This window comes from Amblyraja radiata, chromosome 10 (genome assembly GCF_010909765.2).
Source record: "Amblyraja radiata isolate CabotCenter1 chromosome 10, sAmbRad1.1.pri, whole genome shotgun sequence".
Classification (NCBI taxonomy): Eukaryota; Metazoa; Chordata; class Chondrichthyes; order Rajiformes; family Rajidae; genus Amblyraja; species Amblyraja radiata.
Window position 1 is genome coordinate 23,593,789 of NC_045965.1, and position 24,406 is coordinate 23,618,194.

General features: G+C 47.5%; 1 protein-coding gene across 3 annotated transcripts in view; it reads right to left on the bottom strand.

Annotated features, from left to right (window-relative positions):
• The window catches only part of LOC116977687 (retinoic acid receptor RXR-gamma-A-like), a 143,769-nt gene that overhangs the window by 27,845 nt on the left and 91,518 nt on the right, over positions 1-24,406 (bottom strand). For 2 of the 3 annotated variants that reach the window (XM_033028361.1, XM_033028359.1), the window contains exons 2-3: positions 6,342-6,598; positions 1,331-1,384 (exon numbers count right to left, since the gene is read on the bottom strand). In XM_033028361.1, coding sequence (XP_032884252.1) covers positions 1,331-1,384; positions 6,342-6,598 — 311 coding nt within the window. The remainder of the gene's footprint in view (positions 1-1,330; positions 1,385-6,341; positions 6,599-24,406) is intronic. The other variant, XM_033028360.1, reaches the window with a different exon arrangement.

A 24,406-nucleotide genomic window follows, 5' to 3' on the forward strand; every position in this document is an offset into this window, starting at 1 on the left:
CTCTCTGCTTGTGGTGCTGCTGCCTCAAGTAAGCAGTGTAAAGCTCAGTGCCATTTAACAACCTCCAGAGAGACGCAACTCTGTTTAAGTACCACAGGAGCAACATCTCTCTGAGACGCAGCACTGCTTAAGCACCACACATGGAGCCTCTCTCCATCTCCTTGGGATGTTCCCAAGTGCCTCGGGACTGTTTGGGAAGCGGGAGGTGTTTTATGGTCATTCCAAGACAGCCAACCAAGTCCAGTTGAGTTTACTGTCATCTACACAAGGGTACACAATGAGGTACGGGTGCAATGCATGGCACAGTGGTGCTGCTGCCTCACAGCGCCGCAGACCCAGATTCCATCCTGACCTCGGGTGCTGTCTGTGAGGAGTTTGCACATTCTCCTTGTGCCCACGTGGGTTTCCTCCTGGTGCTCCGGTTTCCTCCAACATCCCACAGATGTGCAGGTTTGTAGATTAATTCGCTTTTATAAATTGCCCCAAGTGGGAAGGGTGTGGATAACGAAAGTGGGATAGAACTGTTGTGAAGGGCGATTGATGGTAGGCGTGGACTAGATGGGTCGAAGAGCCTGTTTTCATGCTGTATCTTTCAATTCAATCAATGAATATCTTGTTTGCAGCAGCCACAGACGCGCAGACTGAAAGCAACACATAGATTATACGTACATTCTGCAAGACAGTGGAAAACATCATCGCAGCCAGGTACGGCAAGCTCCAGAAACAACACAACCACTTTGCATGTGGATGTGTGGCAGCACTGGTGCTAATGCTGATTAAAGAGCTGCACGTAGCCACTGGGAATGGATCGCCTGCAAGGCTGCACCCCTGGCGGTGGAGCCACCCCACATGGCAGTACCAACCTGTGCAGGGTGGCGGACTAGGAGGCATGGGTACAGGTACTGGGTGGCTGAGTCGTGCCAATGTAACAGCATGGCACAAATTGGCAAATGCCTCAGGCAGGTGCTTACTTTGGTGATAGCACCTCCTACACCCATAGGCCGGTTACAGGAATCCTCTTCAACGTATCTCCTACCTTCTGCGGGCATCTGCATGCCAATTGCCGCTGCCCCCCCCCCCTCTGAAAATCAAACATTATATCACAGGCCGGTCTTTGAATACGAACATAAGCAAAATGGAATTAGGGGAATCCAGGGATATGGGGATGGTGCGGGAAACTGACACTGAGGTCAAAACACAACACGACCTCAACAGATCAGGCAGCAACTGTGGAGGGAATCAGGCCGTGACCCTTCTTCACACTGGGGATATAAGATCAGCCATGATTATACTCAAGGGCGGAGCGGGCTTGAAGGGCTGAATGGCCTACCTCTGTGTCTTTCTTTCGTATGTAATCCGTAGTCGACCAGTCAGCTCCTTGGCCCTGTGGAGTCATTAGAATCATAGAGTCATACAATGTGGAAACAGGCCCTTTGGCCCAACATGCCCACACCAACCAACATGCTCCATCTACACTATTCCCACCTGCCAGCGTTTGGCCCATACCCATCTAAACCCATCCTATCCATATACCCATCCAAATGTCTCTTAAACGCTGTGATAGTACCTGCCTCAACACCTCTTTGGGCAGCTTGTTCAATACACCCACCACCCTTTGCGTAAAAAGTTATCCCTCAGGTTCCTATTAAATCTTTCTTCCCCTTGCCTTAAACCTATGTCCTCTGGTTCTCGATTTCCTTACTCTGGGCAAGAAACTCAAGAGATCAATTCCTCCCATGATTTTGTACATTTCTGTATGATCACCCCTGATCCACCTAGTCTGCTCAACCTCTCCCAATAGCTCTGGCCGTCGAGTCCTTGCAACATCCTTGTGACCCTTCTCTGCACCCTTTCCAGTTTGACAACATCGTTCTAATAACACGGTGCCCAAAACTGAACACAATACAAAAGGGTCTCGACCCGAAACGTCACCCATTCCTTCCCTCCTGAGATGCTGCCTGTCCCACTGAGTTACTCCAGCATTTTGTGTCTATCAACAATGTGGCCTCACCAACATCTTATATAACTGTAACATGACCACCCAACTTCTATACTCGTTATTCTTACCGATGAAGGCCTTGTCGCTGCCTGGAGTCAGAACATGTGCCCTGGGCACTTTCAGAGGGGCTGCACTCACACACCACACCCATGCCAGTGGATCTCCTGGAATGGGTGGACAGCTCCCGGGCTCCACAATGCAATCATCTCCGCTGAGCTGAGCGCCAAGCTGTGCTGGGCTGAAAGCAGGAGGGAGGTGGAGAGGGGCTGGAAGCCTGGGGTGAGTGAGCAACGTGGCGGCCACTCCATGATGCTGTCTGCCTGCCAAACCCTTGCAGCTGTAACATTGTACTGAACCAGCAGCCCGAACAGGCAGTTGACAGCCTGGGCCGAGGGAGAATGGATTGCACTGCTCGGGGATATAATTCACAGCTCAGCACAGCCTGCTCAGACCTCACTGCACACTGGGTGGGCACTTTATAACGGAATATACTGCTCACCTTATAAAGAATTACAGCTCAGTAACAGGCCCTTCGGCCCATCAAGTCCACACTGACCATCAACCTCTATTTACACCCATACATCACTATTATTCTCCCCAAAAGCCATCAACTCCCTCCCATACATTCTACCACACACACACACATACATATTACACAGGTGACACATTGGCTCAGCGGTAGAGTTGCCGACTTACAGCGCCAGAGACTCAGATTCAATCCTTTCTCTGGGTGCTGTCTGTATGGAGTTTATATGTTCTCCCTGTGATTGCATGGGTTTTCTCTGGGTGCTCTGGTTTCCTCCCACACTCCAAAGACGTACAAGTTTGTAGGTTAATTGGCTTGGTAAATGTGTAAATTGTCCCTAGTATGTAGCATAGTGATACTGTGTGGGGATTGCTGGTCGGCGCAGACTCAGTGGCCGAAGGGCCTGTTTCTCTAAAAGTCTAAAAAAACAGTAACAAATGTAGAGCCAATGAACCCTTTGATCCGTCTTCGGGATGTGGGGGGAAACCGAAGTACTCGGAAGAAACCCACAGGGCGAACGTGCAAACTCCACACGGAGAGCATCGGAAGTTGATATTGCACCCGAGTCCCTGGCGCTGCGAGGCAGTGTCTCTACCTGCTGCAGCTCATTCTGCGATGCACAGGAGGCTGTGTGCGAAATGGGTGCTGTCCCATATACTGAGGCAGAATCAGGGGCAGAGGCGAAAATTAATGATAGAAGGGATCTTTCATGCCTCTCAGTTCCCCATCAACTCTCGGGAACCAAACTGTTGGTGCCTTTCACTGCTGGATAAGCAAAGAGCTCTATTACCTCACATCACTCGCTAGAATTTAGAAGATTGAGGGGGGATCTTATAGAAACGTACAAAATTCTTAAGGGGTTGGACAGGCTAGATGCAGGAAGATTGTTCCCGATGTTGGGGAAGTCCAGAACAAGGGTTCACAGTTTAAGGATAAGGGGGAAATCTTTTAGGACTGAGATGAGAAAATCATTTTTTACACAGAGAGTGGTGAATCTGAGGAATTCTCTGCCACAGAAGGTAGTTGAGGCCAGTTCATTGGCTATATTTAAGAGGGAGTTAGATGTGGCCCTTGTGGCTAAAGGGATCAGGGGCTATGGAGAGGAGGCAGTTATAGGATACTGAGTTGGATGATCAGCCATGATCATATTGAATGGCGGTGCAGGCTCGAAGGGCCGAATGGCCTACTCCTGCACCTATTTTCTATGTTTCTATGTTTCTATCACTCCCAGCACAAATTCCCAGGGCAGGGACAGCACGGCTTGGATAAAGAGGAAAGTTACCTCAACGCTGTCCCATCACACTCACAGGGCAGGGAGTGAACTTTACTACACTCTCATCACACTCCTAGATACAGAATGAAGATCCCTCTGCACTACCCCATCGCACAGTCCCAGAGCAAGGACAGAGGTTCATATACAGAATACACTGTCCCATCACGCAATCCCAAAGCAGGGACAGCACAGGTTAGATACAGATCCACAACTCTCTGCAGTTTCTCGTGGTCTTGGTTGGAGCTGTTCCCAAACCAGGCTGCAATGCCTCCTGAAAGAATGCTTTCTACAGAGACAGGGACACAGAGACCTGGGTGGGTGCAGGGCTGGAGGCAGGGAAAGGAACGAGATAGCAATGCCAATCGCAGAGCTTGAAAATTGAGGCACAATCAAACAGGGAGCCAGCATTGATGTGGAGCACAGAGGTGGCGAGTTAGTGGGACATTGTGTGTATCTGGATTCTGGGTGATGGGCAATATTGTGTTTGTCGGACAGATTTACTGGGGCTTCAGCTGGCTGGGATCATTGCCAAGTGGCCTGCAGCAGAGTGACTGTTATATAATGTGCTCACGTGAGCCGACATCAGCTCACGTTAAATTACAGAGAGACACCAGCCATGCCGGGGGCTCCTCTGCATCATTTATACAGCAGCTGTGACTACATCCAGTCCCGGGAAGGACACAAATTACTTTGGCCCTGTATAGGGACAAAGCGGTGAGGAATGTGAGGCATCTCCAGGACTGTGCATTGAGTGATCAGAGATGGGGAACTCTTGTTATCAGAATCGTTCCTGTTTAAAATCCTACATATCTCACTATTACAGCCAAAATGACCTCCACAATGAATCAGCAACTGCAGTTCTTTGTGTCTCTATTTCAAGAGTAAAATATATTTTTTCAAGGGGTTTTAAGTTGTAGGGAAGGTGTTTGATGTTGGACCTGAAAGTTTAACTCTGTTTGGCTTGGGAACAGCTCCATCCAAGACCTCAAGAAATTGTAGAAATTGTGGACGCAGAGCGGACCATCATGCAAACTCTATTCACACCTCACGCTGCCTCGGCAAGGCCACCAGCATAATCAAGGACGAGTCTCACCCCAGTCACTCCCTCTTCTTCCCTCCCCCATCGGGCAAAAGGTATAAAAGTGTGATAACACACACCTCCAGATTCAGGGACAGTTTCTTCTTAGCTGTTATCAAGCAACTGAACCACGCTAGCAACATCTAGGGAGCAGTCCGGAGCTACTAGCTATCTCATTGGAGACCCTCGGATTATCTTTGTTCTGACCTAACTGGACTTTAAACATTATTCTCGTACATCTTGCTCTAAACATTATTCTTGTACATTATTCCCTTTATCATGTATCTGTACACTGTGGATGGCTAGATTGTAACCATGTATTGTCTTTACGCTGACTGGTTAGCACACAACAAAAGCTTTTCACTGTACCTTGGTACACGTGACAATAAACTAAACTCAAACTGTTTCTCCACAGATGCTGCCTGACCTGCTGAGTGTTTCCACTGCTTTTATGTGGTTTATTTCAGATTTCCAGCATAGGCAGTTTTTAAACTCTTCATGAAGTGTTTCAGGGATTGTGCAGAATTTAATACCAGAGAAAGAACCATTGGGTTGAACAGTTTTGTGCCAGTGTTTATGCTCCACAGGAACTGTCTCCTGTGTCACTTCATCTCCCGCAGTCATCACACCCCATTCCTGCTCCCACGTTCACTTGCCTTGCTACTTCTTAAACACATCCATGCTGTTTCCTCACCCCTGCACACATCTGTGAGCTTTGAGAATGCGCCACTCACTGGGTAAAGGACAGGCTTTGTCCCCCTCCCACCTCTCCCAGTAATTTTGCTGTCCAGCTGAGAGAACAACTGCTCAATGAGGAACATGTCTCAGTGAGAAGGCTCTCTAAAGTATGCGTTAAGCCTTTTGCAATGAGTGTTTTTGTCTTGCTACATGCAGCTGATGTCTTGTGCAGTGTGGACTGCTCTGCCTGTGTTAATCACAAACAGCTACCCACACCAGGCAAACAGAGCAAGCCCGCCAGCATGTCGGCATGGTGCTGCAGGAAGTAGTGCTGCTGCCTCGCACCTCCGGGGACACGGTTTCGATCCTGACCTTGGATGCTGTTTGCATGTTCTCCCTGTGACTGCATGGGTTTTCTCCGGGTGCTCCGGTTTTCCTCCCATATTCCAAAGATGTGCAGATTTGTAGGTTAATTGGATTTGGCAAAGTTGTCTCTAGCGAGTAGGATAGTGCTAATGTACGGGGATATCTGGTCAGCGCAGTCTCAGTGGGCTAAGGGGCCAATTTCTGCCCATCCACTAGTCTTTGGGATGAGGGAGGAAGCCAGAGTACCTGGAGAAAACCCACAAGGAGAACATGCAAACTCCACACAGAGAGCACTCGAGGTGGCGGTTCAACCCGGGTGTCTGTGACAGAGAGGCAGTGGCTCTATAACATCACCCTTGTTCCGTTCATTAATTTGAGATAACCCCCAAAACGGCAACCTTTGCCCTAGCTGAGGTTTTACCTGGGGACTGCCGAGCGGTCCATAGCCGATGCCTGGGGTAGACAGCAAGGAGACCGAGGGAGAACCTATGGACGAGGTGATGACGGGATAGGGCGATCCCAGCCCGTTGACCGGAGAGCCCAAGTTTCCCATGGAGGAGGCGAGAGAGCGCGAAGCGTTTATCGAGGATCCGATCATCGAGTGATGGCTGACCACTGAGTTCACAGTCGAGTGTGGAGACGAGCTCATCGACGTGGAGTTCACTTGTATGGCCGAGTCTGCAGAGACACAACAACATAGTGAGCAACCTGGGGCGTTCATGCCTCTGATCTACCAAATTATCCATGGCCCACTCTACACTGGGGCACAAGTCAATGTATTCCTATCAGCACATCATGCGTTTTTCATGCACGGGTTTTGAGAGGACGTCCAGCAGCAGAGTTTAATTTAGTTTTGAAGATAGACACAAAATGCTGGAGTAACTCAACGGGTCAGGCAGCATCTCTGAATAAAAAGAATAGGTAACGTTTTGGGTCGAGACCCTTCTTCAGACAATTTAGTTTAGTTTAGCGAGACCATCAGGTCTGCATCGACCAGCGATCCCATACACTAGCACTGTCGAAAACACTGGGGACAATTTTACCGAAGCCAATTAATCTACAAACATGTACGTCTATTTAGTGTGGGAGGAAACCAGACTACCCAGGGAAAACCCACATGGTCACAGGGAGAACGTACAAATTCCATTCAGACAGCACCTGTAGTCAGGATCGAACCTGGAATTCTGGCGCTGTAAGGCAACATCTCTACCGCTGCCCCAGATGTTGTCACAGACCAGTTCGCTCCAGCCTTCTGCTGGTCTCATCCATCCCATGTCCTCTGCTGCCCCGTCTCTGCCCAGACCCACCCAAAGTCAACAGATCTCAACCGGTTGACTGTAACGTACCTCCCAGCCCAAAGTGGGAGCTCCTGCAGCCACTATTGTGGGGAGCTGGCTCTGGCTGTGATATGTTACAAGCTCCCTGTGCCGTCTCAGAAACACTCTTCCTTTTGTGACAGCCTCTCATCGATCTGCCCATCTCCGCATTCCAGCGACACGGAGGCCAGACTACCTTGCATCCAGAACCGGGTGTTGAACTGCAAGCTGTACATGGCCGCAGAGCAGGCAGGGCATGGCAGGCTGCAGTTGTCATCTGTTGCATGGAGGTGGAGAGTCTTGCTCCACGACAGGCAGGGTCTGATGGAGCTTGACACAGAGGCCGTTTCCCTCGGATATGGAAAGTCTACAACCATGTCCATGGTCACGGGATAAGCTCATCCATTTGGATGGTGGTCAGGAAGAATTTCATTCATCCCTTCGATCATGCATCTCTCTGCCTCTGCCTTAAAAACATCCAACGTGACAAGGCCCCACATGCTTTATTGGTTTTAATTAAGCATCTACTCCCTCTTCTGAACTCCAGCGGACACAAGCCCAGGGTGTCCAATCTTTCCTCAAAAGACAACCTGGTGTTAGCCTGAAATTATACACAGTACTGCAGATGTGATATCATCTAATCCCCTAAATAATGTGAGGTACAACATCTCCACTTTTGCATTCGCATCCCCCGTCCCTAAATATTCTCTGCATGTTTTGTGAATCATGCATTGGGACACACAGATCCTCTTGCGTTTTAGACTTCTAAAGAGTCACCCAAATTTATGCAAAATTCTTTTACATTTTTCTTGCCAATTTGGATAGTTTCCTATTTGTCATTTTTTAGTCCACCTGTCCACTCATCTGGCCTATTTGTATCTCTCTATAGCACCTGATCTATTTTCACAACTGACTTTCCTGCCTGGTTTTGAATCTTCAGCAAATGGAACAAGTACATCCTCAGATAAACACAGAGCTCGAGTAACTCAGCCGGTCAGGCAGCATCTCTGGAGAAAAAGGATGGGTGACGTTTTGGAACCCAAGGGCAAGGTGACGTTTGACGTTCTTTAGTCTGAAGAAGGGTCCCGACCCGAAACGCCACCTATCCATGTTCTCCAGTGACGTTGCCTGACCCTCTTCAGACAGAATGGTCCAGACCTGAAACGTCATCTATCCATGTTCTCTGGAGATGCTGCCTGACCCACTGAGTGACTCCAGCACTTTGTGGCTATCTTTGCTATAAACCAGCATCTGCAGTTCCTTCCTACACAAGTACATCTTCAATGTCTTTATCCAAATCACTTCTGTAAATTGCAAAATGGTGGCGAACCCAGGACTGATCCTTTTGCTACATCACTTGTTCCATTTTGCCAACTAGCAAAAGATCCATTCATGCCTACAATCTGTTTCCAGTTAGCCAGCCTATCTTCTAACAATGCCATTACCTCATCTACACCACGAGCTTTTAGTTTCGGCAATCGCGTTTGATACAGCACCTAAGCTTTTTGGAAATCCTTGTAATTCATCAGTTCCGCTTTATTCAAGCTTAGTGCTTCTTCAAAGAACTTCAATAAATTGGCACTGGGGTGGGTTGGGAAAACTCTTCAGATATATTAGTATTCTATTTTCGTTTTACAATGCAATTAACTCACAATTGTTTTTTTCCCAATTGAATGATTAAACACAATTACTTAATAAAAAAAATCCCTTCAGCTCCAATTATAATGTGATTAAATACTCTTGTTACATTGTGTTATGGAATTATAGAGTCATGCAGCATGGAAACAGGCCCTTTAGCCCAACCTGCCCGCGATGACAAAGAAGACAAACTAGTCCCCCCTGCCCGTGTTTGGCCCATTTTCTACTAAACAGAATGTAATGTTGTAATATTATAGTGTTAATAGTGAACTCAACATCTTTTTGTTTGCAGATATTTAGTTTAGTTTAGTTTAGTTTAGTAATACAGTGTGAAAACAGGCCACTGACTCCGCGCCAACCAGCGATCACACCGCACACAAGCACTATCCTACACACTAGGGAGAATTTACAATTTTTGCCAAAGCCAATTAACCTACAAACCTGTACGTCTTTGAAATGTGGGAGGAAACTGGAGCACCCGGAGAAAACCTACGCGGTCATGGGGAGAACGTACAAACTCTGTGCAGACAGCACCCGTAGTCAGGATTGAACCCAGGTCTCTGGCGCTGCGCCACCGTGCCACCAAACGAGTCAATAAACTGGCAAAAATTTGGCATTTCTTTGTCCCATGCCTTTGTATCATTCCCCAAGTCACAGCCAGGGTTGGAAGCATTGGTTAGGGGCTTGAAAGTTCTTGCACAGAAATTGAGCTCAATTCAGGTAAACGGAAGAGCAGATTGAAATCCCTACCTACTATCAGAGAGAATCACTGAACTGAACTCGTGTAGTTAACATCAATTTGCCTTGGGCAACTGGATTAGTTAACTGGTCAGCTAGTGAGGGGGGAGTGGTAACAAAGGTTTTAAGTAAAGTAAAAATAGAGGAAGTGTTGCCACTACTGACCATAATTGTGATTTAACCTCTCCCACGTCCTGGCTCAGAATCAGACTGCTTCAAGAATCTGAACAGTCCTGTATCGAAACTGGTAGCAAGCTGAATCCCTGGAAAGTATAGACACAAGGAACTGCAGTTGCTGGATCACCAAAAAAGGCATAAAGTGCTGGGGTGTCTCAGCGGGTCAATTTGAAGAAAGGCCCCAATCTGAAACGTCACCTATCCAAGGTGTTCTCCAAGAGACTTCTCGCAGACTTGTGGAGATGTGGGTCAATGATATCAGGGTTTTACCCCAGGCAGGGTGCTTGGAGCTCTTGGCCTGCTTGATGTCAGGGTCATCAGGGGGGAATGTTCTCAGGCTGGCCTCCATTCACCACGTCTGCAGAGTGAGCACGGTCGCTGTCCCCATCAAGGTTAACAATCGCGATCAGTGGACGTAATCACTCTGTCAGCTTCAGTGAAGGCAGGGAGATGTGGGCCCTCCGCTAATGTTACTTGGCGCACGTCAGCTTGGTTTAATCTTTTCTTACTGCTCAATGACCTCCAACTGTCCCCCTTGCTCAGCATCAAGGCATCCGTTTGGTGGAGTGAACATAGGCACAGGAAGCTGATTGGTACCAGCCACTGACTTACACTGAGCTCGGTGCCTTTACAATGGGCAACGTTCCCAGCTGAGGTCGGTGGGCTGCATATAGGCACAGCGGTAAAGCTGCTGCCTTACAGCGCCAGCGACTCGGGCTCATTCCTGACTACAGGCGCTGTCAATAGACAATAGACAATAGGTGCAGGAGTAGGCCATTCGGCCATTCGAGCCAGCACCGCTATTCAATGTGATCATGGCTGATCATCCCCAATCAGTACCCCGCTCCTGCCTTCTCCCCATATCCCCTGACTCCGCTATCTTTAAGAGCCCTATCTAGCTCTCTCTTGAAAGTATCCAGAGAACCCACCTCCACCACCCACTGAGGCAGGGTCCCTCTGTCTGCGCGGAGTTTGCATGTTCTCCCTGTGACTGCGCGTGTTTTCTCTGGGAACCCGTAGTCAGGATCGAACCTGGCTCTCTGGCGCTGTAAGGCAGAAACTCCACTGCTATGCCATTGTGCCGCCACTTCCCTTGCTGAGAATGCTGCCCATTGTAAGGCAGCAGTTCTACCGCTGTGCCACCCTTGGCAGACTGGTGGCGTGCTGTACACTCGTCAGCCCAGGTGGCCTGTATCCCTGCTTTGCCAGGTTTCCCGTTCTGTTCCAGCGTGGCACGCTCTGTGTGGGAGCCGACTGGAAACTCCCCCAGCGATGCTCACAGCTGCAGGCAGCCCTCCTGATGCGGCATTGGGAACACACTTCACCTTAATTCCCCTGCAAGTCTCAAAATCCAGGAATATCCTGGATCACAGTTCACACTCACGACTGGCAAACTGCCCGGACAATTCGAGAGAATGGCAGTCAGTAAAATATCCGAAGGGTGCATTTTATTATGAACCGACTGTTACAATATGGCCGTTGCCTTCTTGACCAGGTTAATTGCAGCAGCGCTGTCTGTGCCCAGATACGGACGTCAGCTCCACCGCTCCATCCCAGAGACAAACCTGGCACCCTTCACACTTCCTAATCTATCTCTCCCCCTCCACCCCCCCTGACGTCAGTCTGAAGAAGGGGCTCGACCTGAAACGTCACCCATTCCTTCTCTCCAGAGATGCTGCCTGTCACGCTGAGTTACTCCAGCATTTTGTGTCTATCTTTAGTTTAAACCAGCATCTGCAGTTCCTTCATACACAAACCTGGCACCGACAGGTTTAGAACAATATAGCACAAGAACAGGCCCTTCGGCCCACAATGTCTGTGCTGAACACGTTGCCAACTTTTAGTGTTATCCGAATGATGCTGGATGGCTGTCGGCAGTGGCAGAGGCTGAGGGGAGACCTGACAGGAGTATATACATTTATTAGAGGCATAAATGGGATGGAGAGTCCCAACCCTTTCTCCCCAGGGTGGGAATGTCACAGACCGGAGAGCAGAGCTTTAAGATGAGAGCAGTAAAGTTTAACGTAGATGTGCCATTTTTTTTTACATAGAAAAATGGGTGCTTGGAACCCGTTGTCAGGGGTGATGGTGCAGGCAGATGGTGCAGTGCCATTTAAGAGGTTTTATACTTAGACACATGGATATGCAGGGAATGGAGGGGTATGGATCATGTGAGGACAGATTTATTTATTTATTTATTTGTTTATTTGTTCCGAACAAGTAAAGACATAAATAGGAATAAATAACAACAACAAAATCGAAATAGTCAAACAATTGGACATTCCAGGCAATATTTGCAAAGCAATGAAAAGCATAAAGCAAAATTTAAATGTCCAACACTTTTTCTTTACAAGCTCGAAAAGGAGTGAGAAGAATAACTTATTTAATCTCACCCCTTCTCCCTAAACCCTTCTTCCATATTTAATAATTAATTAATTTATAATAATAATACCCAGACAATTTTTAGAGATGCATACAGACATATATATACATACAACTGATATACACATACAAGTAATATGTATGAAGCAACCAAAAAACATAAATAAATAATAAACAAAATAATAAACAAACACCAACCCCTTCATCCCTGTACCTTGTGTAAAAAAGTTTTTTGTATGTCATTTTGAACTGGTTCATGTTTGGACATTGCTTTAACTCCACATTCAAACTGTTCCACAATCCTACTCCACCGACCGAAATACAAAATGTTTTTCTGGTCATGCGGACTCTTTGTACCTTAAAATTAAATATTCTTCTTAAATTATAACCCCCCACTTGCTCATTGAATAATTTTTGTATATTTCCAGGTAAGTTTTTATTTTTGGCCCTAAACATTATCTGTGCTGTTTTAAATGCAACCAAATCTGCTCATTTTAATAATTTTGACTGTAAGAATAATGGATTAGTGTGATCCAGATACCTGACATTGTGAATAATACGTATTGCTCTTTTTTGCAGAATAGTTAATGAATGTAGCGAACTTTTATAGTTATTGCCCCAGACTTCTGCACAGTAATTTAAATAGGGTAAGATTAGTGAACAGTAGAGAATGCGGAGTGATTTGTGATCCAGAACCTGCTTAACTTTGTGTAATACAGAAATGCTTTTTGACAGTTTGGATTGTACATGTTTAATGTGTGATTTCCAGCTGATTCTATCATCCATTATAACCCCAAGAAATTTATTTTCATGAACTCGTTCAATTTCAACCCCATTTATCTTTATATTTGCTTGTGTATTTGTTCTGCAATTACCAAATAACATTATTTTGGTTTTGCTCAAGTTTAATGATATTTTGTTCCTGTCAAACCATGTTTTCAGTTTGCCTATTTCTTTTGTTATTTTATCCAGTAATTGTTTTAAATTCTCCCCAGAACAAAAAATATTTGTGTCATCTGCAAACAAGACCAGCCTCAAGGCATTGGACACATTACAAATGTCGTTTATATACAAGGTGAATAGTTTTGGACCCAACACTGACCCCTGGGGGACACCACAAGCAATGTCCAAGCATGTAGAACAGCACCTCATATTCCGTCTGGGGACCTTGCGTCCGTATGGCATTAACATTGAATTCTCCCAATTTTGCTAGCCCTTGCTGTCTCCTCCCCTTCCTTAACCCTCTAGCTGTCTCCTCCCACCCTCCCATCCGCCCGCCCTCGGACTCCTCCTCCTCCCCTTTTTCTTCTTTCTCCCCCCCCCACCCCCCCATCAGTTTGAAGAAGGGTTTCGGCCCGAAACGTCGCCTATTTCCTTCGCTCCATAGATGCTGCTGCACCCGCTGAGTTTCCCCAGCAATTTTGTGTACCTTCGATATTCCAGCATCTGCAGTTCCCTTTTGAACACATGTAGAACTGTAGCTGCCCAGCTTCACAAACTGTTGCCTGTTACTTAAATAGCTTTTTATCCAATCCAGTACTAGACCTCTGATGCCATACCTTTCTAATTTTTTAAATAAAATATCATGATTGATCGTATCAAATGCTTTCTTTATATCAATAAATATCCCAGCTGCATATAGTTTATTGTCAATAGCGTTTGTGATATCTTCAATTGATTCTATTATTGCAAGTAATGTGATTTTACTTCGGAGTCACGTGAGTGACTACGTGAAGAACCCGCTCAGTGCGCAGGCGCGGCATTACGCCAGCAGTGCAACAGCAGCAGCAGCGGAAGTCAAACAGCTCCCGCTGCAATTTCAAAGACGGACCGTCAGGTAAGTGAACAGAAGTCGGCTTTCCTTACCGAAGAAGAGCCGGCTGTCTTCTCTTGCAGAATGTCCACACTCAAGACAAGACTTTCGAAGAAATCTGCCCCCGTCCAACTCCGCAAGAGGAGAAGGGGGGGCAGCAACAGGCGGTAGGAGTGCTATCCGGGCGCTCCGCTATCCCCGACACCGAGCCGAGTCCAGCCCCGCTAACGCCTGAACAGCGGGCTGGAGGCAAAGCCAAACGGAAGAGCAACCGGCCGGTGGCATCCGACTCGTCGGACGGGGACGTCTCTCCACCCAGGAGGGGGAGGGACAGCCGCCTGAGCCGCATGGAGCGGCTCTTGGAGCAGGTGCTCCAGCAAGGTGCACCCCGGGAAGGGAGCTCTTGCAGAGGGAGGTCAGGCACTCCCTCTACAGTGCCTCCTGCACTGTCCATTGCATCCTCCTTTCCAGAGGATAGCTTTGGGGACCAGGACTGGGCTGGTCCAGAACAAGGGGTTATGGCTGAAGATTTCGGGAGTATGCAGGGGGTGCAGGAGCAGGAACAGCTGCTTGGTGTAGTGGGCCGCTACGTGTCAAAACCCCGTGCAGGGGAACCGCTAGAGGCCAAACTAGCGGCAAGTATCAATCACCTTTCCAACAGAGCTCTGCAGGAGCAGGTGATTAATGAAGCTTTAGATACCTATACGGCGCCGGAGAACTGTGAATCTCTAAAAGTACCAGCGGTGAACAGCCAAATCTGGGGACACATTGGGGCAACCATCCGGCACCACGAGCTAAAGCTGCAGCGGATACTCCGACTATTGACAGCAGGCATCGCTTCGTTTGCTCGTTCTATAAACAACACCGAGATGACCACCAATCAACAGGATACACTCGCGTTGTTGTGTAACATGCAGTTTGAAATGAATAAATCTGCGGAAAGAAATAATCAAACCTGCCATCAATCCTCGATTTGCCGGGCTGTGTAAAACACCAGCCGATGAGCCAGACAGGCTGCTCTTCGGGAAAGACCTACCTAAACGCATGAAGGACATGGCAAGGCCTCATGAAGGCAGGGTATAAAACGAGCAAACTGAAAACACACACCACCAAGTGGCAGCACCCCGCCGCATCCACCAGTAAACATCCGCCATTCAACACTGGTGAAAGCTCGGGGTCCGCTTACTTTCACCGTAAGTCTTTTTTAGACCAGGGCCCAGAGCGGACCCCATGGAAAATGCGCCAACCCCCAACAAACACGCCACATCAGACACCTCACAAGCCTCGTCCGACCAAAGGGAATCAGAGGAAATACCCGTAACCATGGAGGTAGGTGGGTCTGGTTCCTATCAACTTTTGGGAGGTGGAGGCTTAATACTAACAGGAGGTAGATTGCACCAGTTTAAAGCAGCATGGGAGTCTATCACGAGTGATCAGTATATACTCAATGGCATTAGTGGATACAAAATACAGTTTATATCAGGTAACTTGCCACCAGTTCAGCATTTACCCCAAAGGGTATTCTCCCTCTCAGTAAAAGAGAGACGAGAAGGACAAGTTGAACTGATGAGACTAGTTACAAAGGGTATAATTGAAAAAGCAAAACATGAACCCTTGGAATTTGAAAAAGGGTATTTCTCCCTCCGTCAAAGAGAACGTGAGGGACAAGCTGAACTGGTGAGACTTATCACAAAGGGGGTCATCGAAAAGACCAAACATGAACCTTTGGAATTTGTATCGAATATATTCACTAAAACCAAAAAAGATGGTGGCTGTCGCATCATCATTGACTTAACATCACTAAACAAATTTGTTAAGTATATACATTTCAAAATGAAGACATATGTTACTGCCAAACAACTGAATTCCAAAGGACACTTCATGGCAAGCATTTATCTTAAAGATGATTACTATCTAGTACCCATATACAAGGATCATCGCAGATACCTAAAATTTATCTGGATGGTACAAAGCATTGCCCTATGGGCTAACTTCAGCCCCAAGATTATTCACCAAAATATTGAACCCAGCCATGGCAATACTAAGAAAACAAAACATATTGTCATGGCATATCTGGATGATATTCTGATAGTAGGGAAAATGATGGAATTGGCTGTGGCAGCAGTATCAGTTACAAAACAGCTCCTCAAAACTCTGGGGTTCGTCCTACATCCAGATAAATCTAAGTTGAAGCCATCCACTATCATGGACTACCTGGGCTTCACAATTAACTCAGTCCAGATGACTGTTACCTTGCCAAAGGCAAAAATGGTTGAATTAGCATAATCATGCAACAATTTAATGGTCAACGAGCGACCAACTATTCGACAAGTAGCAAGAGTAATTGGGGAAATGGTAGCAGCATTTCCGGCTACACAATTCGGACCTTTGCACTATCAAAAAATTTACTGAGAGCAAAGGTACAGGCAATAAAACGACATACAGGTCACTATGATCGTGTCATGAACTTACCCACTGAAGCAATATCAGAGCTACAGTGGTGGGCAGAAAACGTTTGGCAGTTTCAGCCCTATCTTTATCACTAACCCTACTTTAGTTACTCAAACAGATGCCAGTGCTCAAGGCTGGGGAGGGACTAACTCCATATCCAGCACAGGTGGTAGAAGGACTAACCTAGAGTCATCATTACTACTTACACTGGGCATTAACTATCTAGAGATGTTGGGTGCCTTTTATGGTTTAAAAGCATATGTATCTAATATGCAGCACTTGCATGTTCGGGTACAAATTGATAAATACTACGGTGATGGCTTATATTAACCATATGGGTGGCATAAAATCATTATCATGCGACAAATTGGTCAACATGATTTGGCAATGGTGTGTCGAAAGACATATTTGGCTATCAGCTACTTACCTACCAGGTAAGCTAAACACCCATGCCATGAGAAAATTAAACGCCTGGGTTGCAAATTTGAACAGACCTTACCTGGAACTGGGATTGTCCAAACAAACCATCACCATGTCGGCATCCCTTCGAACATCCACCAAGAGGCAGTACTTAACCAGCATCAAAAAAGGGAGAAGTACTGCCAGGAAACAGGGACAACATACGCAACAGCTACAGCCACCAACATACTGGAGTTCCTGGCCTATCTACACCACGATGTAGGGATCAGCTACAGTGCCATCAACACAGCGCAGAGTGCTCTTTCTGCTTATCTCAAACCAGCGCCAGGACAACAGGCGATGGGATCCCATCCACTGGTGGTAAAACTGATGAAGGGCATTTACAATATCAAGCCCTAAGCCCAGGTATACCCATATTTGGGATATCAGTGTGGTCCTGACATATCTCAGGGAATGGCCACCAGCCAGATCCCCCGGCCTCGAGCAAGCTACACTAAAGACGCTCATGTTGATGGCACTTGTATCCGCTCAGAGGGTCCAGTCACTACACCTATTGCGACTGGACAACATGGTCACAGCTCCAGACCAGATCTGTCGTTATCCAGCGACTGATCAAACAGAGCAGACCAGGAACACCTAATCCAGTCGTGGCTTACCCACCAGAACCACGGTTATGTGCCATGACCCACCTACTATCCTACATAGACACAACCAAAATATTCGAGGGAGATGAAAAGCCTTGTGGGTCAGTCACAAAAACCTTATGGTCGGGTGACGAGCCAAACCATTGCGAGATGGCTCAAGCAGGTGCTAGAAACTGCTGGGATAAACACTAACATGTACAAATTTTATTCCACCAGGACAGCATCCATGTCGACGGCTAAAGAATGGACATGCCTATAGACCACATCCTGGCTGCAGCAGGATGGTGGGGGGGAAAGACCGTTCAGAAATTTTATAATAAGCCGTTGGCAAAACCTGGTTTATTTGCAGTAAAGATTTACGAACTGCAAATATTTAATTTAAGCCCAGGGGAGCAACTTAATTCTTTGTTGTTATTGTTTAAAAAATACCATTGTGTTTTTCTACAAATTGGTTGATTACGATAACACTTCCTCCCTCAAGAACTTCGGCAGTGAGTGAAATGAAACTGTTACACGGTTTGAAATCACAGAGCTTTGAAATCTTCACGTAGTCACTCACGTGACTCCGAAGTAAAATAGTAAGATTAATCGAGAACTTACCAGTTTGAAGTTTGATCTGTATTTTATGAGGAGTTACGATGAGGGATTACGTGCCCTCCGCTCCCACCCTCATTATATGGATCAAACTAATAAATTGATGTCTCCTTATCTTTACTATGTTTACTTCAAATAACTGTGTCTATCTGTGATTCCACACCGCTGCTTGGAAGTATGCCGCGCCTGCGCACTGAGCGGGTTCTTCACGTAATCCCTCATCGTAACTCCTCATAAAATACAGATCAAACTTCAAACTGGTAAGTTCTCGTTTAATCTTACTATTATAGTTCATCTTGACATTATGTCTGGCACAGACATTGTGGGGTGAAGGACCTATTTCTGTGATGTCTTGTTTTAGTTTAGTTTAGTTTAAAGATATAGTGCGGAAACAGGCCTTTTGGCCCACTGAGTCTGCACCAACCGGCAATCACCCCCATACACCAACACTATCCTACACACTCTACGGAATATTTAGAATCTTTTTCTGAAGCAAATTAGCCTACAAGCCTGTACGTGTTTAGATTGTGGGAGGCAAGCAGAGAAATCCAGGGAAAACCCACATCATCACAGAGAGAACGTACAAACTCCATACATACGGATTTAAGAGAGAGTTAGATAGAGCTTTAGGGGCTAGCAGAGTCAGGGGATATGGGGAGAAGGCAGGCACGGGTTATTGATAGGGGACGATCAGCCATGATCACAATGAATGGTGGTGCTGGCTCGAAGGGCCGAATGGCCTCCTCCTGCCATTTCTATGTTTCTATGACAGCACCTGAGGTCAGGATCGAACCCGGGTCTCTGGGGCTGTGAGGCAGCAACACTGCGTTCTGTGTTCTTAACCTGGGCTGCACTGATACTGCTCCATGTTCATCAGTAATTACCAAAGGCCGAGTTGGGTCATTCTTCCATCGTCTGCTCCGCCATTCAATCATGGCTGATCTATATTTCCCCCTCAACCACATTCTCCTGCCTTCTTCCCATAACCTTTGACATCCTTACTAATCATGAATCTGTCAGTGGAGGCAGTGTCATTTAAAGTCAATACCCACCTGCCAAGAACCTGAGTTGCTGTTCAAAGATTTAATGGATAGGACAGGTTTAGAGGGAAATGGGCCAAACGCAGGCAGGCGAGACTAGTGTAGATGGGACATGTTGGCTGGTGTGGAGGTACATTGGGCAGAAGGGCCTGTTTCCACACTGTATGAATCTGTGACTATCTGCAGGGCTATCCTCCTTCCTGGAGAGGGAAAGATAGATCAGCCATGATTGAATGGTGGAGTAGACTCAATGGGCCAAATGGCCTAATTCTGCTGTTAGAACTTATGAAATGATCAGGCCCATGTTCATAGAATCTTGCTGTGTGCCTTTCCAAGATTGAGTCCAAAGAAGTCTCGATCCAAAACGTCACCTATCCACGTTCTCCAAAGATGCTGAATGAGCAGCTACGTTACTCCCGCACTCTATGTCCTTTTTGCTTTGGGAGTACTGTAGTTCCCAGTTGTGAAGTGCTTGGGGACTTGCAGGCCAAGGTGACGCAAGCATTACCATACCCAGACAGCAGGGGGAGGCAGTGAGCCTGCGGACAGCTTTGACCACAGCTGGGTCTGGGCCTGGGCCAATGATGCCTCTAACCCACCCACCCCCCTCCCCTCCAGCTGTGCTGGGAATTGGAGGCAAACCCTGCCAGAGCTGACCACTGTCCCAAGGGAAAACGACAGCGAGTCACGGACGGACGAGGTCTGTCACAGTAGCCTCCATAACCCCCACCTGTCCCATCAATCACAGACTGCTCTCAGCATCATTCATCTCTGCTTTCACTGATGGTTTAACAGCACTGGGGCAGCTCTCCTCCCTACACCGCAGGGTGCAGCCCCGACCCCATTGATCAGGTGGCTTATTGGATTTCATTGCGTCAAGTGCAGTTCACATTTCTCTTAGTATGAGCACCGCCCAGGAGGTACAGCCTCTCTTGGTTTCCACTGGGGCTCACTCACCTCCCCTCCATTCCCCCCCCCCTCCCCCCCCCCTTGCCTCGACTCTCCCTAGTGATCGGCCGCCTTCCCTCTCCCCAGACACCCACACAGGGATCAATCACTTCTGCCCCCTTCCTCTAACACTCCTAGGGATGAGACACCTCCCCTCTGCCCCTCCCCTCTGCCCGGACTCCCCCTAGTGATCAATCCCTCCGCTCCCCTCCCTTGACACTCCTAGGGATCAGACACCTTCTCCCCATAACCTCTGACACGCACACTAATCAAAGGGCCTGGAGCGACAAAAAGCCCCAACAAAAGAAGACTACAAAAACTAGTAAACACTGCCCAGTCCATCATCGACTCTGACCTCCCGTCCATCGAGGGGATCTATCACAGTCGCTGCCTCAAAAAGGCTGGCAGCATCATCAAGGACCCACAACATCCTGGCCATACACTCATCTCCCCGCTACCTTCAGGTAGAAGATACAGGAGCCTGAAGACTGCAACGACCAGGTTCAGGAATAACTACTTCCCCACAGCCATCAGGCTATTAAACTTGGCTCGGACAAACTCTGAACATTAATAGCCCATAATCTGTTTATTTGCACTTTATCAGTTTATTTATTTATGCGAGTATATATTTATACAATGGTATATGGACACACTGATCTGTTTTGTAGTAAATGCCTACTATGTTCTGTTGTGCTGAAGCAAAGCAAGAATTTCATTGTCCTATCAGGGACACATGACAATAAACTCTCTTGAGTCTCTTGATATCAGGTAATAACGGCAACACTCTTATAACATGGCACAGGACCAGTAGTGCAAGTACATAGAACCCCAGTGCACAATTAAAACACAACTCAGGCAGCACCATTCCAAACTCCAGAAATAATTGTGTTCTTGATACTCCCTCTGGACGTAAAGTTTGGGTCCCATCAGACACAGACGTGGGAGTGGGATCTTGCTGTGCATACATCTTATGCAATAGTCAACTAGAATTCGAGCTGGATTCATATGTTCATGGAGCAGAATCGGGCCATTCAGCCCATCAGGTCTACCCCACCACTCAATCATGGCTGATCTATCATTACCTTTCAACCCCATTCTCCTGACTTCTCCCCATAACCCCTCAATTGTATATTTTCACTTGATGGATGTTTTTTTACTGTGGCACACCATGTAACAGCGTACAATTCCTCAAGCGGTGATGTGAATTTACGCCGCAGCACCGTTATTTATGTGCAATTGGACGGAAATTGAAATTAAAATCGAACGCTTCAGGTTTTAGTCCAATTGGATCCAGTGTTTGCAAAGGCCTGGTCCACATCAGCTCCATTGTGTGACTTAACAGTGCCTGCCTCGTCAGCGCTCTGAGGGACTGCCTTCAGTGGAACATTAACCTCTATTGAATCGGTCATCTGGGTTCTCTCTGACACTGATGGGATGAGACACCAGAATGTCACAAAGCCAGTGAGAAACAGTAGGCTTCAGCCAACACCAAACATGTGGCCTTCATAGCACAACCCACAGGTGGCTTCTGGAAATGCTTCAGATGTAAACAATCCACCCAGCTAGGAGTCAGGAAATACAGAGAAACGTGAAGTGTTGCCTTTTGGGAAGACTAACACAGTCAGGACCTACACAGTAAAAGGTAGGACTCTGGGGTGCTGTAGAGCAGACGGATCAAGGAGATTGTTGAAGGTAGCAACGCAGGTAGATAGCGTGGTCAAGAAGGCTTTTGGCACATTGGCCTTCATCAGTCAGAGTATTGAGTGTAGAAACTTGGGAGGTCATTTTGCATTCATATAAATCGTTGGTGAGTCAGCATTTAGAGTATTATGTTCAGTTCTGGGCACCATGTTATAGGAAAGACGTTGTCAAGCTGGAAAGGGCGCGGAGAAGTTTTACAAGGATGTTGCCAGGATTCGAGGGCCTGAGTTATAGGGAGAGGTTGAGCAGGCTGGGACTCTATTCCTTGGAGCGCAGGAGGATGTGGGGTGATCTTATGGAGATGTACAAAACCATGAGAGGGATAGATTGGGTAGACACAGTGTCTCTTGCCCAAAGTAGCAATTGAGAATCAAAGAGCATAGATTTAAGGTGAAGGGGGAAAGATTTAATAGGAATCTACGGAGTAACTTTTTCACACAAAGGGTGGTGGGTATATGGAACGAGCTACCGGAAGAGGTAGTTGAGGCAGGGACTATCGTAAAATTGAAGAAGCAATTAGACAGGTACATGGATAGGACATGTTTAGAGGGATAAGGGCCAAATGCAGGCAAGTGAGACTAGTGTAGATGGGGCATGTTGGTCTGGGCAGGTAGGGCCGAAGGGCCTGCTTCCACACTGTATTTATGACTCTAATCCAGGGGTGGGCACATTGTAAGACTCTATGACTCTAATAACTCCACAGGGCCAAGTGGCTGAGTGGTCAACTCCTGATTACATAGGAATAAAAGACACAGAGGTAGGCCATTCAGCGCCTCAAGCCTGCTCTGTTCCTGAGTTTAATCATGGCTGATCTTATATCCCCAGTGTGAAGAAGGGTCCCGGCCTGTCGATTCCCTCCACAGATGCTGCCTGATCTGTTGAGGTCCTGCAGCACTTTATGTTTTGTTTTGACATCAGTGTCATTTTCCTGCACCATCCCCATATCCCTGGATTCCCCTAATTCCATTTTGCTTACCTTCGTACTCAAAGTCCGGCCTTTGATATAATGTCTGATTTTTTGTTCACGTCTGCAGGACTTGCAGTGCAAGGAGAGTCCTAACTCTCCTAACAGTTAGGACAAGAGGCAAAACCGCTGATGGTTTCACTAAACTTTCATTGCATTTATACGTCATGCCCTCCTCTTGCACTCGCACCCTCCTCTGTCTCCGGTGCTCTGCTTCCTATCTTCCACTTGCCGCCTCCCATTTTGCACACCCTGTGCCGCACCATTCTACACTCAGCCCCACTCTGGGTCTTGCTCCTAAACTGCCACCAGGCTCGTTCCCCACTCCATGCATCTTGAGGCCCCCCGCTCCCACTTCACCTACTCACCAGTCTGTCCCTGCTCCCCTTCTTGCACTCGCCCTCTCTGGTTCCACAGCCCTTCCTCCCCCTACCCCACCCCACCCCACCCCCAGCCCCTCCTTCACATTCCCCAGCTGCTTGTGCCCCTGGCTAGATCCAGCAGTTGTTCAAATGTTCCGCTAAATACACCCAGTGACAGAATATTGATTCCAAACCGTGGGAGGATACATTCATCACCAGCAATTACAATGTAAATTAGCCATGAGGAAAACTCAAGGATTTAAAGCGATCCATCTGATTTCACTGAATACTCAGAAGCAGGGACTTTACACATTCAGTGTAAAACCACAACCTAACCTAGAGACCTCTGATAGCCCCTCAATGTTCACCTTCACATCAGAGGAGCGTGGGGTTGCAGCAGGGCTGTGGGAGGGTGGGGGTGTCTCGCCGGGGGGGGGGGGGGGGGGGGGGGGGGGGGGGGGATGGAGGGGCTGTGAGGTTTAAGGGAGTGGAAAGACAGAGCTTCCAAATTTCTGATGATCTTATTGGAACGTTCAAGTTCCCGAGTGCACGTGCCAGAGTAGATACTGAGGTTTAGACTTTAGATTCAGGAAACAGGCCCTTTGGCCCACCGAGTCCGTTGCGACCAGCGATCGCCACGTACGCTAACACTATTCTACACGCTGGGGGAAATTTACAATTTTTTTTAGCAAAGCCAATTCAATCTACAAACTTGCACGTCTTTGGAGTGTGGGTGGAAACCGGAGCACTCAGGAAAAACCATGTGGGACACAGGGAGAACCTCCATGCAGTTGCCACACACCTCCAGGCACCCGGGTTCGATCCTGACCTCAGGCGCTGTCTGAGTGGAGTTTGCACAAACCCCCTGTGGGGTTCCATCGGGTGGCTCTGGTTTCCTCCCACGTCCCAAAGACACGGCAGGTTAATTGGCCCAATTTGTAGGTAAAAATCGCCCCAAATGTGCAGGGAGTGGATGCGAAAGTGGGATAACAGGGAACTGGTGTGAATGAGTGATCGATGGTCAGCATGGACTTGGTGGGACGAAGAACCTGTTTCCAAACCGTAGCTTTAAACCAAACTAAATGAAAACTAAGTATGATCAGGGTTCCAACTGGATATGAAAGATCACTCCCATTTCCAATCCAATTCTCCTCTTCACTGCAAACATCCGACTAACTGGCCAGTTAACCAGTTACTGGCTGTGCTGCCTGCCTGCCTGCCTGCTGAGCTCAGAGTGACAACTCCATCTACCCTTGCAACAGAGAGCGGCACCTCAGAGCCATTCATTAGATGCAGGG